This window comes from Desmodus rotundus, chromosome 1 (assembly GCF_022682495.2).
Source record: "Desmodus rotundus isolate HL8 chromosome 1, HLdesRot8A.1, whole genome shotgun sequence".
Classification (NCBI taxonomy): Eukaryota; Metazoa; Chordata; class Mammalia; order Chiroptera; family Phyllostomidae; genus Desmodus; species Desmodus rotundus.
Genome location: NC_071387.1, coordinates 53,076,585 through 53,092,578, shown reverse-complemented (window position 1 = coordinate 53,092,578; position 15,994 = coordinate 53,076,585). Strand labels below are relative to the sequence as shown.

Below are 15,994 nucleotides of genomic sequence, written 5' to 3'. Positions count from 1 at the left end.
TAACCCTCTCTCTTACTAATACTGTATTATGAGCACTTTTGCTTATTGTTATAAATCCACCCTGAGGGTAATTTTAAAGGCTGAACAACCTTCTCTCACGCGGCTGTACCGCCATGTTCTGTCACCCGCCCATGCTGGATCTTTAGGCAGTCTTAGGGCCAAAGGCAGTAAGCCTCAGTAATGTCCTAACCATCCCGGCCAGCGTATTTCCTTCTTCTTTTAATGATTCTCAAATCGCTTCCATGTTAATTTTATTGGGAATGGCTTTGATTGTAACATACCTTAAAACTTCCATTTTAAAGAGGCAAGATATAAATAAAAATTTTTGAGAGCACAGGTGATTTAAGAGGCATATGGCCACATGGTTAGATGTAGTTTCAAGTGGTCTTTGACTGCCAATAAAATTACTGAAAGTTGCCTGGGCAGCAAGGGTTGTCTAGAACGCCAAGGACAGCTGCAGAGGTGGAAAGCATTCAGCCCTCCTTGCTAGAAGGTTTTGGCCGCCATCAAAGATGCTCCATAAATGGAGTCGATGATGCAGCTCTGTAAGCGGACTGCATGGAGCAAGCTGAGAAGCAACCAAATCATCTCTCAGTGAGCTGTCATTGAGAGATTTCAGAATATCCTGCCTGATTTCCAAAGAGAGAATTACATTCTGAATCAAATGATCATGAAAGAAAATGATTTTTAAAAGATTTTATTTATTTATGTTTAGAGAGAGAGGAAGGGAGGGAGAAAGGGAGGGAGAGTCACATCAGTGTGAGAAACATCAGTTGGTTGCCCCTCGCGAGTGCCCTGACAAGGGATGGAACCCACAAGGCAGGCGTGTGTCCTGACCAAGGGACCCTTTGCTTTCCGAATGAGGCCTGACCAACTTAGCCGCACCCATCAGGGACAAAGAAAACTAGTTTTCTGAGTCTGCATCATGTGTGACTTGTCCCACACTGTTAGTAAAACCTGAAGTACAGAGTAGCAGGGAACGCGGAGAGGTTGTCATGAAGCAACCCCAAGGGAAAGGCAGCAAACCTGCAGGCTGTCAGCAGGCCCAAACGGCTTCAGAGTCACTCCTCTCACTAGGAAAGGCCTATCCATTTTTTAAAAAGTGACTGGAGGATTATGCTTTTTACATATAATTGAACATATGTAATACAGGAAAAATCCATAAGGAAGCTATCATCTCTCAATCTAAACACAACATTCCTCTGGCTGTTGATTGCTGCTTTGGAAGTCAAAATTTCAAGAGAAGGGGCTTTGACTTCTTTAACAGCCACCCCAGGATGTTGTTAAGGGCCCATTCGCCAACCTCCGAGACAAGGTTGTGCAATTATACTATATATATATATATGTATGTATATGTATATATATACACACACACACACATATATATATATAATGGGCGTATTGCAATAGTCACATCCTGGAATAACCATAATGATAGATGCTATTCTCTTTCTTTGGGAAAAATGCAGTTTGGTGTGCTCAGAGGGGGGACGGTAGAGGTGGAAGAGGGTAGGGCAATAGATGGTAATGGAAAAAATGCAATAAAAAAATAAATAAATGAATAGGAAAAAGAGCAAACAGTAATGCAAACATATAAGTTTATTCCATTTTAGAGCTCTGCACATTATTTTGATAAACAAGTATAGTAATTATGTATAACAATATGCTAGGTTAAAAAAAACAAGAAAATCACCAGATGAACAGAACTGAGTAACCTGTACAGCACCTGTGTGCCTGACCCTAACAGAAGACGTGTTTTCAGATACATTGGCCTTTGGTAGATGGCCAGTTTAAGGAGCTTCCAACCCTGAAGGTGCTGATAAGTGACAGGCTCACAGGATGGCTGCAGAACTGTTCTCGAGTATGTGCTTCATGTCCCCTCAGGATTTTCTTCCAGCAGTGAAACAAATTAGATTTACATGGGTAACTGTTTCCAGCATATGTCAATATGTCTTAATTTGTGTTAATGTTTTAGCCAAGGGCTGGTGTCTCTGCTTCTATTTCAGGACCCAGCTGCCAATAAAAGGCTTCATACTAATGATTCTCGGTGGAAAAATCTTAAACAAATACACACCCCAAAGCAGTCAGCCAGCCTCTCTCCCTGCTGAAGTGCAGCAACTAACCTGTCGTTATTTTCAGAAAGAGCTTTGTTCTTCATTCCTCAAATTTACCGTAGTCCTATAATTCTCCTGGACATTTCAGAAATGTGTTCAAACCAACCACTGTATTTCTCTGCCTCTCTAGGGCTGCCCCTCTACCTCTCCAGTCACCACTGACTGAGGGCAGAGCCGGCCCCGAATCCAGGCTCGTGGATGATTCATAAATTGATGTTGAGGACAGGGGCAGTGACCACCAGAGAGGGAAAGCACATATTCAGAGAAACAGCCTAATCTTTGAAAGCCTCTATGAAAGGAACATTACAGAACTTAATTCGAATATAAAATGCCTATCTGAAAGGTCTAAACGCCCCACCTGCCAATAACAACAAGGATGATGATGCCACCTGTAACACAACGATGACAACAAGGATGACGACAGATACTGTGTATGGAGCGATGACTTAATGTTGAGCGCATCATCTTTAATTCTCACTATAACCCTATGAGGCGGGCATTATTCTTCCCACTTGGTAGAGGAGAAAGCTGTAGCTAGGAAAGGCTAAGTAACATGCCGCGGTCCTACACCTGAATGATGAAGCCAGGATCCTGAAGCCACGTCTGACCCCAAAGGCCATGTTCTCACCCACTGTGTCGCCCTGGCCCTGCCCACAGGTTACAGAGTTCCAGATTAGTGCTGCCCAACAGAATTCCTTTGATGATGGAAACGTCTTCTAGTTGTGCTGTCCACTGCAGCGGCCACAAGCCACATGTGGCTAGTAAGCACCAGTGCTAGTAAGCAGTAGAAATGTGTCTATTGTGAATGAGGAACTGAATGAGGTTCAGAATTAATTAAAACTGAATTAAAATTAGTTTTAATTTTAACTAATCTCAATTTAAATAACCACATGTGGGTAACGGCTACCGTATTGGATAGCATAACCTCTAGACTTTCCCTGAGAGTCCAACCTTTAGTGGATACTCAGCAATACTGAATGAACAAACTCAAGCTTGACTCGATTACAAAATTCAGGACACTCTCTTCACCCTGCCAGCACAGGGGCAGGGGAGAGGATGAAGGTAAACGTCACCTGGTATGCATTCCCATCGCCACACTGACCATGTTGCTCTAAGGCCTGAGGCTGCTTCTCCTCTGGTCCCCAGTGCATTAAACAGGGTGCTCTGTGAATTTTGTGTCCTAGAGACAGGGGTACAATCCACCTGCTAGCACTTTATTTTTCACTTTGGGAAGAGGCTCTGATGAGCTGAGGTGCTGGCTCCTGGCCCAAACAGTAATAATCTATTAAACTTTTCAGAAAAACACCACAAAGGAAGCAGTTGTGTGGGCTAAACAATAGCATGTTTTAAAAATAAACACTTGAGGGCAAAAGATTCCTCCAAGAACTCTCTGATGAAGCTTACCGCCCACAGGAGAACAAAGTTTTCGTGACAATCTCTCCACGTTGCCATTAGGGTGTCAGAACTAATTGCTATTGGAAGTTTTTTTGGTCTGGCATTTGATGGTGGTTACTAATTGTGCACGGAAACAATGTCCAGGAAACTCACTGCTGCATCCTTGTGTCCGATGGCTCCTGTCTCTCTGTCCCCAGCAGAGAGACACCGGCATGGAGAGAAACAGGCGTTGGCTTTGGTGGGACAGACTGCGCTCAAATCCTGGCCTTCCCCCACCAGCCCCAGTTTCCCCATCTGTGAAACGGAGGTTTTAAATGCCGCTGCATCCTGAAGGGTAACTGTGAGGAGAAAGAGAACCACCTCACCTTGTACAGCTGTTGTGAGCATCAGAAACAGTATCTGTAACACACCTGGTAGAGCACCTAGAACTCAATGTGTACTCAGTAAAGAGCCTCCATTGTTCCTGAATGAAATGATCAACGTGAAGCGTGTCACTGAGCAAATGGAAGGCACTGAACAAGTGTTAGCTCATTCACTCCCTCACTCTGTCTTCCACTGTAATCCCTCTGTGTTCCTTCCTCACACAGTCACTAAAGAGATCTTTAAAAACATAAATCAGGGCATTTCACATGCATGTATAACCTTCCAGTACTTAGAAAAAAACAAAGTCCTTAATCCAGCTAACGAGACCCTGCAGGAAGGGCGCTGGCCTGCCTCCCTGCCCCAGCTGGGCCATCTGCCCATCGCCCCCTTCCAGCCCTCTGGGGCAGAACGAGCTCCCCACCACTTAAGGCTTTTTCAGGCTCTTGCCTCTGCTGGACTTCTCTTCCCTACCCTTCATTTGGCTACTCTCACGTCCTTTTCTCAGAGTCCTTGCCTGAGTCTCCAGGATGAACCAGGCTCCTCCGTTTTCCTCACTTGCATCTTGTTCATGTCACGTTTCACATTTGTTTCGTCAATGGGTTTATTTAACGTCTGCCTTTCTCACTAGACTATAAAGTAGCTCCTTGATGGCAGGAGACCTAGAGAGCTGCCTGTTCGCCAGTGTGAACTCAGTGTCCTGCACACAGAGGAGCTTGCTAACTGTGTGGGGACTGAGTGATTAACCTAGTTATTTACGTTCAGCTGTCTGCCCTCAGGACCCCTCTTCCCAGAGTCTGGCTCCTGGGCAGCGGAATGTTCCAGAATGGAACTCGAGAGCCTGTATCAGTCCCAGGTGTTGCCCTTAGGGTCTGTGTGATCTTGTAAAAGCGCCTTAATTTCTCTTCAACCTCCTCTTTCCTCATCTCTGCAGATGGATAAGATCCCACCCACTGTACTACTACACTAGGTTTCTATGAGGATCTAATAAACAAATTCACTGCCCAGGGAAAACAAGGCTGGGTAGGATCTCACTCTGTTAATCCAGGGCACAGGGAAATGTCTGCAGCTTGGGCTTTACCTGGGATGGTACAAGGGAAGAGAAAAGGCAGAGGGGAGCATGCAAAATATAGCACATCTATTTTCTTTAGAGACATTAATATAAAGAACTCCCTTAAAATAGTCTTATCACCAGCATATACTGTTCTCTGAAGTTAACAAAATAACCTGGTCCTCAGGCAGAACCAACTAAAGGTCACTTTGCTGCCTCTGTCAGCAGGTCCACGTCTGATGTTCAAAACATGTCAGGAAGCAGCGGGCTTTATCCACTCATCTACTGATGGGCACTTGGGCTCCTTCCATTTCTTGGCGATTGTAAATAACACTGCAATAAACATACGGGTGCTTATGTTCTTTTGAATTAGTGTTTTGGGTTTCTTTGAATATATTCCCAGACGTAGGATCACTGGGTCAAAAGGCAGATCTATTTTTAACTTATGGAGGTCTCTCCATACTGCTTTCCACAGTGGCTGTACCAATCTGCATTCCCACCAACAGTGCTGAAGGGTTCCCCTTTCTCCACATCATTGCCAGCATTTGTTGTTTGTTGATTATGAGACATTTACACAATAGAATACTACTCAACTGTAAAAAAGAAGCAAATTTTACCCTTTGTGACAGCATGGATGGAACTGGAAAACCTTATACTAAGTGAAATAAGCCAGTCAGAGAAAGACAAATATCATATGATTTCACTCATATGTAGAATCTAAGGAAGAAGCCAAAATAACAAGCAGAATAGAGACTCATAGATAGAGAGTAGGATGAGAGCTATGGGGGAGTTTGTTAGTGGGTAGAGGGATTGAGCAAGAAGGAAAAAGGACTCATGGACATGGATGACAGTGTGGTGATTGTAGGGGGGAGGGGGCACAAGGAGATAAATGATAATGGGAAAAATACAATAAAAAAAGAAGAAAGGAGATATTAGATCATGTGAGATAAAAGAAGGCTATAAGCATATGTGATCTGCCTACAAGCAAAAAAAAGAAAACAAAAGGAAATTAAAAAATTCTGCACTCCCCCCACCAAAAAGCAAAGCAGTGGGCTAGTCTCCTGCTTTCTCAGCAATCTGGGGAGCTGTTTTAACATTTTTTTTAATACCACAAAGTGTCATGGTATTTGCCCTGGGACCAGTTTCTTAGAAGACCCCACAAGCTTTTAGAAGAGGCTTATTGTCTAAATACAAGCATTAAACACACCCAGAGGATCTGAGGAACTCAGTCAGCCATTGCCTTCAAAGCTTGTTATGAATGCTTTGACAACAGGATAGCTAAAAGGTCAGTGAAACTTTTCTGATTTTCTACCACAGTCTAATTATTATTAAGCTCTCTCTTTGCGTCTCTTTATGAAACTGGCAGCTCAGGCTTCTGGGTTGAAGCTACTTGAATGCCAGTGAACTTTATAAACCAGTGGCAGAGCAAGTCCTTCATGCCGTTTTCATTTCTAGAATGGATGCTCTGTGGCACTCCCACAGGTGTGGCTCGATTCCAATACTGGCCCTATAGTCTGTAATGCCAATGCACGGACGTTAACTTCTGTGGATGAAAAATGGGTCTACGGAAGTAAGCTCCAAGGGTGACCTGATCATAAATTCCTAACTGGGCAGGTCATGGTGGGTAGTCATGTCCCAGGCATGTAACTATTTTAGTAAAAGGTTTGTTGTCTTTGCCTTAAGCAAGCCCTGTCCGTTGTTTTTGTGCACCTGGGTTAGTACACCTTTGAAGTAGGCATAACCACCCTGACAAGAAAAACTGCAAAACTATCATTCTCTGGAGCATTTGAGATCTTGCTTCCTGGCAACTGTTGTCAATTTTGCCTCAAATAAACTGTTGCAGAAATTCTCTACAGGTCTGGATGTTTCTTACGTCAACACTTCTGACAATGTTAGAAGAGAGTAAATGAAAAAACTAGATAGCACTTTAAACGTACTACGACACAGTTCTACTATTTTCCTGTTTTACAGCTGAGGACAAGTTAAGCAACTTGTTCAAAGTTTCACAGTTAGTTAACAGCAAAGCCAGGACTCAGACCTGGGCAGTCTGGCTCTTATGGCTGCACCCTTAACCACTAGGCTCCCCTTCCCCTCTGCCTTATGTTTATTGATACTAACAAAGATTCTCTGCTTGACCAAACTTTAGTCAGGCTCCTGAATCTTCTCCTAGGCCCATTCATACCTCCTTGTAAAATCTAGTTTTAGCAAGAATCCTAATTTAATTGGAACCCTCCATTCTTGATATCTGATCACTACTGATGTCTAATTAGGTTCCTTGTCATCCACCGTCCCCCAGGTGATGTCTGATTACCCTGGCCCGCCCTCAGCATGAATCAGGTTAGGTCAGTTTAGCCGGAAACTTCCTTACCCCGATGCTTCCTGTTAGTAATCAACCTACTGTTCCCTTCACTCTGCTGGTTGGCCCTCAGTTCCTTCTTGCTGATGCTGCATTCATTCAGAGTTGAGCTCAATATCTGTTCCCTACTGCAAAATCCCACTGCAGAGGTCCCTATACCTATCACGAATGAAAGTCTGCCTGACCATCTTTCCCGAGTGTCATTTTTTTCTTTGACCACACTTCCCCACTTGAAGGTTGTTGATGGTGCTCCTTTGGAGACAACAGCACTGGAGGTTGTCTCTGCTATAACTTGCTTCCCCATGCCTACAGGCTCAAGTCCAGACCCCTCAGGAAGGCACACAAACCTCATGAAGCCACACACTCACTTTTCCATTTCCTTCTTCCTCCCCCATGTTTCCGGCATTCCAGTCAGTCTCACTGTCCTCCCAAGATGCCATGCCTTCTGCTATTTTCTTCTGTGCCTGGAATGCACACTCCACTTCACCTGATTGCTAACTTCTCTTCAGAACTCCACCTCAGTTGTCCCTGTTGCTGTCCTCATTCCCACAAAGCACTTATCACACAGCATTGCAATGGACTCCCCTTCTTTATGGGACAGGACTCCTCTTTGTGTCTAAGTGCCTAGCATAGAGCCTGGGACATCAGAAATGGAATGAATGAATAAGTGAATAAATGAATGAATAAGTGGTCTCTCCTGCCCATGCATTCAACACATAGGAATTTCCTTAGAATCCCCGCAAGGTTTCTCAGTCCTTTTTTTTTTTAAGGAAACAGTACTAGGTTAACTCATAGTCAAACAGAGCTGTGAAGCAGGTCTAGTACCAGTTTAGGCAGAAGCAAAGTCTGGTGGACTCACCAGGCTTTACTATCTCAGTGAGAGGCTGAAGCAGGGCATATTTTTATCTTGCCACTTTTCATTTTATGACTGTTCCAAGGGGTATATTCCCATTCCTTATATACCATGTGCCCCCACCTTCTTTGGACAAAAGGCATTGTAGAAATGCAATTAACACAGCTAAGTTCTTTGGCTTCAATAGCTGTGTTCTAACTCAACACAAATTTCAAAGAAAAACAATTTTTTAAAGAGGAAGAGGAAGGGAGGAAGTGGGGAGTGGAAGAGAGGGAGAGAGAGAGAGAGAGAGAGAGAGAGAGAGAGAGAGAGAGAGATTTGTTATTCTACTTATTTATCCATTCATTGGTTGCTTCTTGTATGGGCCCTGACTAGGGCTCAAACTTGCAACCTTGGTGTATCAGGATGATGTTGTAACCAACAGAGCTACCTGGCCAGGGCTAGAACACAAATTTCTTGATGGTCTTAGGGAAATGTTTACTTCATGTGTGCAAAACTGCTTAAGCAATCATGTTTTCTTGATTTCCAAACAAGGCTGTGAGGAAAGAGAAAGGAGGTACCCCTTGAAATGCAGTCAGAGCCTATTTGCTCCAGATGTTGCAAATAAAGAAGGTGTTTGTTCTCAGCCTTTATAATCTTAGGCTCCAGCATGGAGTTTTAAGTTTATAAGCCACTTTGAAATGGCAATTTTCAAAGAGACTGAATTGCATAAAAAACCACCAATGTTTCAAGAAAAGCATGCATATTTCCCCCATAGCTGAAGTTGACATTAAGTGCTTTTAGCTACCTAACAGTGAGCTGTACAACCAAGTGATGTGTTGATTTTCAGCTCTTACACCTTCTTGCCTAAGAAGGGACTCATGGACAGACCTGGCTGGCAGAAGACCTGTGGTCCACCACCAGGTGGGTGGCAGAACCCTCAGCCTCTCCTGGATGTTTTTCTGTTAGTCTGTTTTTATACAATAGGGATTAAAAATGTTTGCTGAATAAAATGAACCCCTCAGGGAGGCATATGGTGCAGTTCTTTCCAATACAGGATGTGGGCTAGTTTCCAGGCACACAGCTGCTTATGGGTAAATGAATACATATATTTTAAAAAATGCCTTCCCCAGCCCAAGTAATCCAAGTGTGTCATCTGCAGAGCTCAAATTTAAAAACAGGAGTCTCCAAAAGCCTTGATTGACTTCACTTCATCGTGCCCCATCCCTGTGCCCTCCAGGGTCTCAGCAGGGCCTCTACACTCATTGCTTGATATGACTGTATTTGCTTGGTGTGTTGGTTTATTTTGTCACCTGGATGCCCCATCAACTAGATTGTATCTTGAGATTCAGAATCTAATCTTTCATCTCAGCAGGGATCAGCACCCAGCTGGCCTCCCATTTTTTTGGTAAGCAAATGTTTTGCTGGCACAGAGCTATGCACAGTCATTTCCATATTGTCTATGGCTGCTCTTCTGTGACAACCCATTGGGTGGTTGAATAAAGACCCTGTGGCCCAAAAAGCCCAAAATATTCACTATCTGGCCCTTTATAAAATAATCTTGCATACTCCCATTTGAAAAGAAATTGACTCACATAGCTATTCTCTATCTGTTTAATAAATACTGTTGATATCTAAGCCTTTAATTTTTTTCATTAGAAAGTAGTAGAAAACCTCTTTCCTGAGAGATGAGATCAAGCCCTAAAAATTTTGAAATCCTGATGCAGAAGTTGGAGTAACAAACATTTAAAAGTTGGGAGCAATTAAAAAATTTTTTTCATGGTGGAGTCTTACATTCGTCTTTGGATACACTCCCCACAAAGGTAAATCCATTACCCAGCCAGTGCCCTGTGGAAACTGGGTACAAACATCATGGAAGTTTTTATCGAAGTCTTCAGTGTTAGGACCCACAACTCTGTGGCTTGAGGTGGAGGGATAGGAGGGAGTTTTCTTGGCTTGGTATAAACTTGGAATGCACGGAGCTGCAACTGGTGTTGCTTCTTGATGAGCCTGCATTTGCAGGGAATCCAGAGTAAGATACCACAGCTGTGGGTGGGAATGAGCATCTTGCTCTGGAGGGAGAACTGTGCACAGGAACCGGCACAGACTGGGCATAGCCTCAACTAGACAAGAGTGCAAGTCCTCCATGTTGGGTGGGCATGCCACGACCCAGCTGGTACTAATGGTATTCATTCTGATGTGAGTCTCCTGATGGGGCCCACCAGACAAAGCCATCCGCTTGTGGCTGTGATAGGGGTTTTCTCTGAAGGGGATATTCCACAATGGCGATCACTGCAAGAAGAGGCTGCTCCTGTGCCAAGACAGGATGAAACTTTTTGCTCTTAAAATCTAGCACTGGGTGATGGGTCTGGGGTGCAGCACTTCCAAGAACATCTTCGTGTAGAAGAATACGCTGGCCCCAGACTCACGGAGGCAGCAGTGGCTAAGCAGAGGGCCAGCCCTCTTAAGGGACCCTGAGGTTCTCGGAAGTGCCCCTTCAGGGAGCAGCTTGATGTTGCTGTTGATGTTTCATCTGCTTTTATCCCTCAATGTTTCATAGAACTTTGTGCCAAATGGCAGCCTAGTCTCAGCTGTGCTATGAAGATTTAAATTCTCATTCCTATGTTTGGATGGAGAAGCAAAGTGGGGAGTTCCTCAGGATCAGAGGAGTGGCAGCAGCCACAGGAGACACCAGGGGCGGCAGGTGTGCTCGGTGGAGCACTTCTGGCCCAGTGGTCCATGGCAAAACGGCTAGAGTGGAAGAGATGGGGACCTCCCCCTGAGCATAAATGAGACAACATCCTGGAAGGATGCTCTGGGAACCTCTGGATGCGGGAGCTGAGGGGTTGTTCCATTCCTGAGCTGGTCATAGGAGGCTCAAGTCGTCATAATTTTGGTATGAAAGAAAGTGAGACCTGAATTTACACTCACTGGCTGGTGAGACCTGGACCAGGATTTTTCAGAGCCACAATTCTCAGGCATGTTCACAGGCCATTTCTCCTGCTATTTCCCTCATGGTTTGTCATAAATACAGCTTTTAAACGTAAATGGTAACAGGGCCCGTACCATGCATGGCACACATGTGTCTCTGATATAAATTATGGGTAAAATTCTGTGAGTGCCTGCACTGTCTGTCTGTGCAGATGCCCTGAGATTATGTGCACTGTGCCTTCTCTCTCTTGTTTTAAGGCAAATTCCAACAGTCATTTCATCCCTACAAAATCCTACATGCATTAACAAATAGGGACATTTTCTTACATAACTAATATCATTATCACCACTAACAAACTTATCAACGATTTCCTGGTCCCATCTCGTATAGCCAGTCTATATTCAAATTTTCCTGATTAAGATGCCAGCTTACTCTCACCAGCACATGAAGAGGGATTCTTCTTGTTTAAACAAAAAATAGCTATGAAGTAAGTATTTTCATGTCAGCAGAGGCTTTGATGGCAGAGGGTTTTTTTCCCACTTGTTAGTCTGGCAAGAGCATTTCCTTTATGCAGCAGCTCAGATTATTAGTCCTGGGTCCCAAATTTTGCTGTGTCTCTATCTTTACTGTTTGTATCCTTAGGGCTCGCTCATTCAACTCTCACCAGCTTTCAACATGCATCCTCTGCTGGCCCGGTTAATGTACAAAACAAGCTACTGATCTTTTGGACGATGAAGGCTTTTGAAATGTGAAAATGGCTCTTTCTATGTCTTTTCTAACTTCTGCTTTACCCTCCTGACTGCGCTCCACAGGGTGGGTAGGCTGAGCTCCACTGCAGGGTTTGGGGAAGGACCCGCGGAGCTGCAGGGGCCTGGCAGAGCTGGGCAGGACGGGCAGGAAAACTATCAGAGGCTGGAGGAGTGCCCAGTAGGATCTATCCACTCACTTCTTTCTTAAAAAAAAGAAAATACTAAACAAAACAAACAAAAATAATGTATTTGCCTTAAAATGTGAAGAAAGCCCAAGGAATCAAGTTTTCTTACTGTGCAGATTGAACCACTGTTAACGGTTTGCTTTTGATTTCAACTTTTAATAAAATTTAGATTGTAAACAACATCCTATTATGTAAATTGTTTAATGCTCCCACTTTATATATATTTATATATAAGAAACATTTCCACATCTCATTAAATGTGTTTCCAAAACAAAGTTTTAAATAGTTGTATGGAATCCTAACTTAGGAGTACTAATATTAACATCCATTTCGATTGCTTGTAATTTATCACCATTATTTTAATAAAATACACTACCACAACCACCCTTGCACCTAAATCTTTGAGCACATCTGATTATTTCTTTATGCTAGATTGCATGAGAGAGAATTTTAAGTGGAAAGACCAGACCATTTTCCAAACTGCCCCCCAGAAAGTTTGTTTCAATTCATATAGTAACCAAAAATGTATGACTGAGCCCATATTCCCATAACCTCGCCAACACTAGTATTATCACCTTTTCCTTTTAGTCTGACAATTTAAAACACGAACATGGCATCACTGTTCCATCCTGCTTTGTTCATGATCCTCGAACCTTTGACCACTTTACTGCTCCACATCAAAGATGTGGTAGCGGCTCTGCTCTCCAAGCCCTGTTTAACTGCCAGGGGTTTAGTGAAGGAAAATTGTAGAAATTACCAGACCTGTACTATAGCTACAAAACCCAGCTGGGTTATGTGAGTGGGAATGCTGAAGGTTGTAAATCATTTCCTAGAATATGTGCGAGGCTGAAGTAGCACTAAAAACAGCCAGACTGCAAACATCTGAGTAGTTGCTGACTGCCAAGAGCAGTAATGTTTTCAAACATCCAACATTATACCACTAGTAATACATGTCTTACCTTTTCTTCTAAAACCTGGTTTACTGCATGGGTTTTCGATTTGCTGCCTACTTTGGATCAACCTTCCATACCTTCCTCCAAAGACACAAGATTTAAATAGTATCGATCATCAGGTGGTTTATGAACCTTGTGCAACTGCATGCAAAATACAGTACATGTGTACAACTGCGACCATTTTTCTTGGGAGACAATCTAAAACTTTCATCAGGTTCTCAAAGAAGCCTAAGGAAAAAATATTAAGAGTCTTTGATATGGAGAAAACAGTAAAGGGTTGTAACAGCAGTGCTTACAGGGGCCAGAGGTTAATATAAATTAGTGAAGTGGATGAGGCATTAGGCAATAGGGAGTGGTAGAGACTGCAGTATCCTCAAATGCATTTACTCCAACTAAATAGAGTAGCTGTCTTTGAGCTCCAAACCACTGTTCTTACCTCCTGATCTCAAACCTCCTGATCTTATTTTTTTTCAGAGGAAACTAGAAATCTGGATGCGTACATAAAATCTTCCAAATTTCATTTTTTAAAGATTTTATTTACTTATTTTTTGGAGAGAGAGAAAGGGAGAGAGAGAGGGAGAGAAACATCGATATGCAAGAGAAACAACGATCAGTTGCCTCTTGTATGACCCCAATCAGGGACCTGGCCCACAACCCAGGCATGTGCTATGACCAGGAACTGAACTGGTGACCTTTCAGTTTGAGGAACAACACCCCACCCACTGAACCACACCAGTTGGGGTGAAATCTTCCAAATTTGAAATGCTTACAATAATTTCAAGTTAAATAAACAAACATTATATGGTACCAACAACTGGTCTGCTGATTTGGCCCTCAGGATACAGGACCTAAAAGAAGCCAGTAGTTCAAAACATAATTAAATTCCTAAATAAAATAATTAAATGCTCTCTTTAGGTTTGTAATAAGCCAACAACAAACCATTTAAGAACAGGGCTCCCAAGGGATTCTAGTCAGATTGGTTTGGCCTTTGAAAAGTTCAACAGCTAAATCTACAGCTTCTTTAGCAATGCAACTGCTGAGTGCAGAGACCCTGACAGTGTCCAGTACTGTCCACAGATCAGTCCCCGGTCTCTAGCACTAGTGGTGAAAAGTGTTCCAGATGAAGCGATGTCAAGAATCTTAATACAACTGCATAACCACTATGCTGTACACCTGAAACTAATACAAAATAATTCTGAATGCAAAATGTCATTGAAAAGTAAATTTTAAAAATATTAATTGCATATTTATATAAAAACTTAGGTTTCAAGCTGACAACACTAGTAGACTGTTATGCCACATATTGCTTATTTTCAGAATTAAGTACAAGAAACTATGAAATGCACAGAGAGGCTTACCAGACCCACACAAATAATATTTTTATAAACCAAATCAATCTCAATCTCAATCTACATAAGGGAGCTGGCTCTTTAAAGGGAAACTGCAATATAATGATCACCAGGAAAAAATCATTCCCAAATTCAACTGTGGCACAAGTTCAGATGTTAGTATACTAGGCTTTTAAAGCATGGTGCAAACCTGTAATTGAACCTGTCCTACAGGATGTGGCTGCTGGCGCCTGGGCCAATTTCCAGGGCAGCTATGTTGCAAGTTCTGAGCTGTGTGGAGGAGTGGAAGTGGGTGAGGAGAAGGGGTGAAGGCCCTGAAGGCAGCCGCTGAGAGGACTGAGGGCAGGACAGCTGCAGGTGGGAGACAGATGAGTGACCTACAGAAAATATGATGGAAAATGACAACCACACTGCGCCTGAAAACACTGACTGACGTTTCAGTGAAAAAAAAAAACTTGCTTTTTTTTTTAACTTCTGTGCCCTGGATAGTGCTATTTACAGTATGTTTGAAAATGGTTTCTTCCTCATAGCACATCACATGGCTGGTCAAATGCAGATTTGGTCTGTGGCGGGGAGTACTACAGGCAGAGCAATGCCTCAGCAATGCCACTCTGTGAATAACACAGTATTTCCACTCAAGTGAATGTTACGCACTTTCCAAGTAGGGAGTGTGTGTGAGTGTGTGTGTTATGCATCAAAAACATTTGGATTTTTCCAATAATTAGAAAAGAACAACAACTTAAGTGAAAGCTTCTTAAATAATCGTAGGTAATGTTAGTTTTCTCAAGGTACCTGTGATCATGCTGGATACAATCAAAGGCAAAATGATGAGTTTCAGCATCCTCATTAGGATTTCTCCAGGAAATGCAAAGTAGAATTTCTCCAGATTAGAGAACTTGCTGTATTCTCGAACCAAGAGTCCTACGGCAATCCCTAAGAAAAATGAAAGTGGAAAAGAAAAAAAAAAAACACTACTGAGTTCTCCTGTATAAATTTCTACGGAAATATATTCACCCAAAATGCAAATTTTAATGGCAAGAGAAATAGTTCAGAGAATCTCCCATGAGTCTGTAAATTTTAGATTTAAAAATCAAATCACATTGTAATAAGTAGAAGTACAGATTATATGGTAAATCTGTAAAAAAATATTCTTCATGTGAAAAATTTGTTTTCATTTATTTTCCTTCAATCACATCTATTATAATGTAAAATATCAAATATACTGTGAGAAAATAAATTAATCACCTTAGTCAACCCAATATAACTATTTTGTTTTTATACACCACCCTTATTCTTTTTCTACCTTAGATATCTTGTATATTTTATAGTTTATATATTGTTTTTCATTTTCTCTATTTTATCATATTACTTTTTATAATTTTTATAAAAAGCTCTTCTGTTTATGCAACTTTTACAATTTTAACAGCAACATAAGATTCTGTTTTGCTATATTTACCACATTGTTGAACAATGATGTTCTCTAATGCCTTGCATTCTTTTCAGTTCTTTCTAGAAATGACATGTTCAAGTTTGTCTGATCAAGAGGCTTTTTAAAAAGTTTCTAGTCTTGAGTAGTACCTTGGACATTTAGGCTTCTAATTATGTGAGTAGGGGAATGTTCAATATCAAGAAATGTTCCACATTCTCTGAAAGCTTGCCTTAACAAGATGTCTATATGGAATCCTTCCGTTGTGATGACTTCGTAACTCAAAATCACA

General features: G+C 42.2%; 1 protein-coding gene across 1 annotated transcript in view; it reads right to left on the bottom strand.

Moving 5' to 3' along the window:
- SLC1A1 (solute carrier family 1 member 1) overlaps positions 1-15,994 on the bottom strand; it is a 71,292-nt gene that overhangs the window by 23,067 nt on the left and 32,231 nt on the right. The window contains exon 2 of the mRNA XM_024555017.4: positions 15,069-15,209. Within this exon, the coding sequence (XP_024410785.2) occupies positions 15,069-15,209 (141 nt within the window). The remainder of the gene's footprint in view (positions 1-15,068; positions 15,210-15,994) is intronic.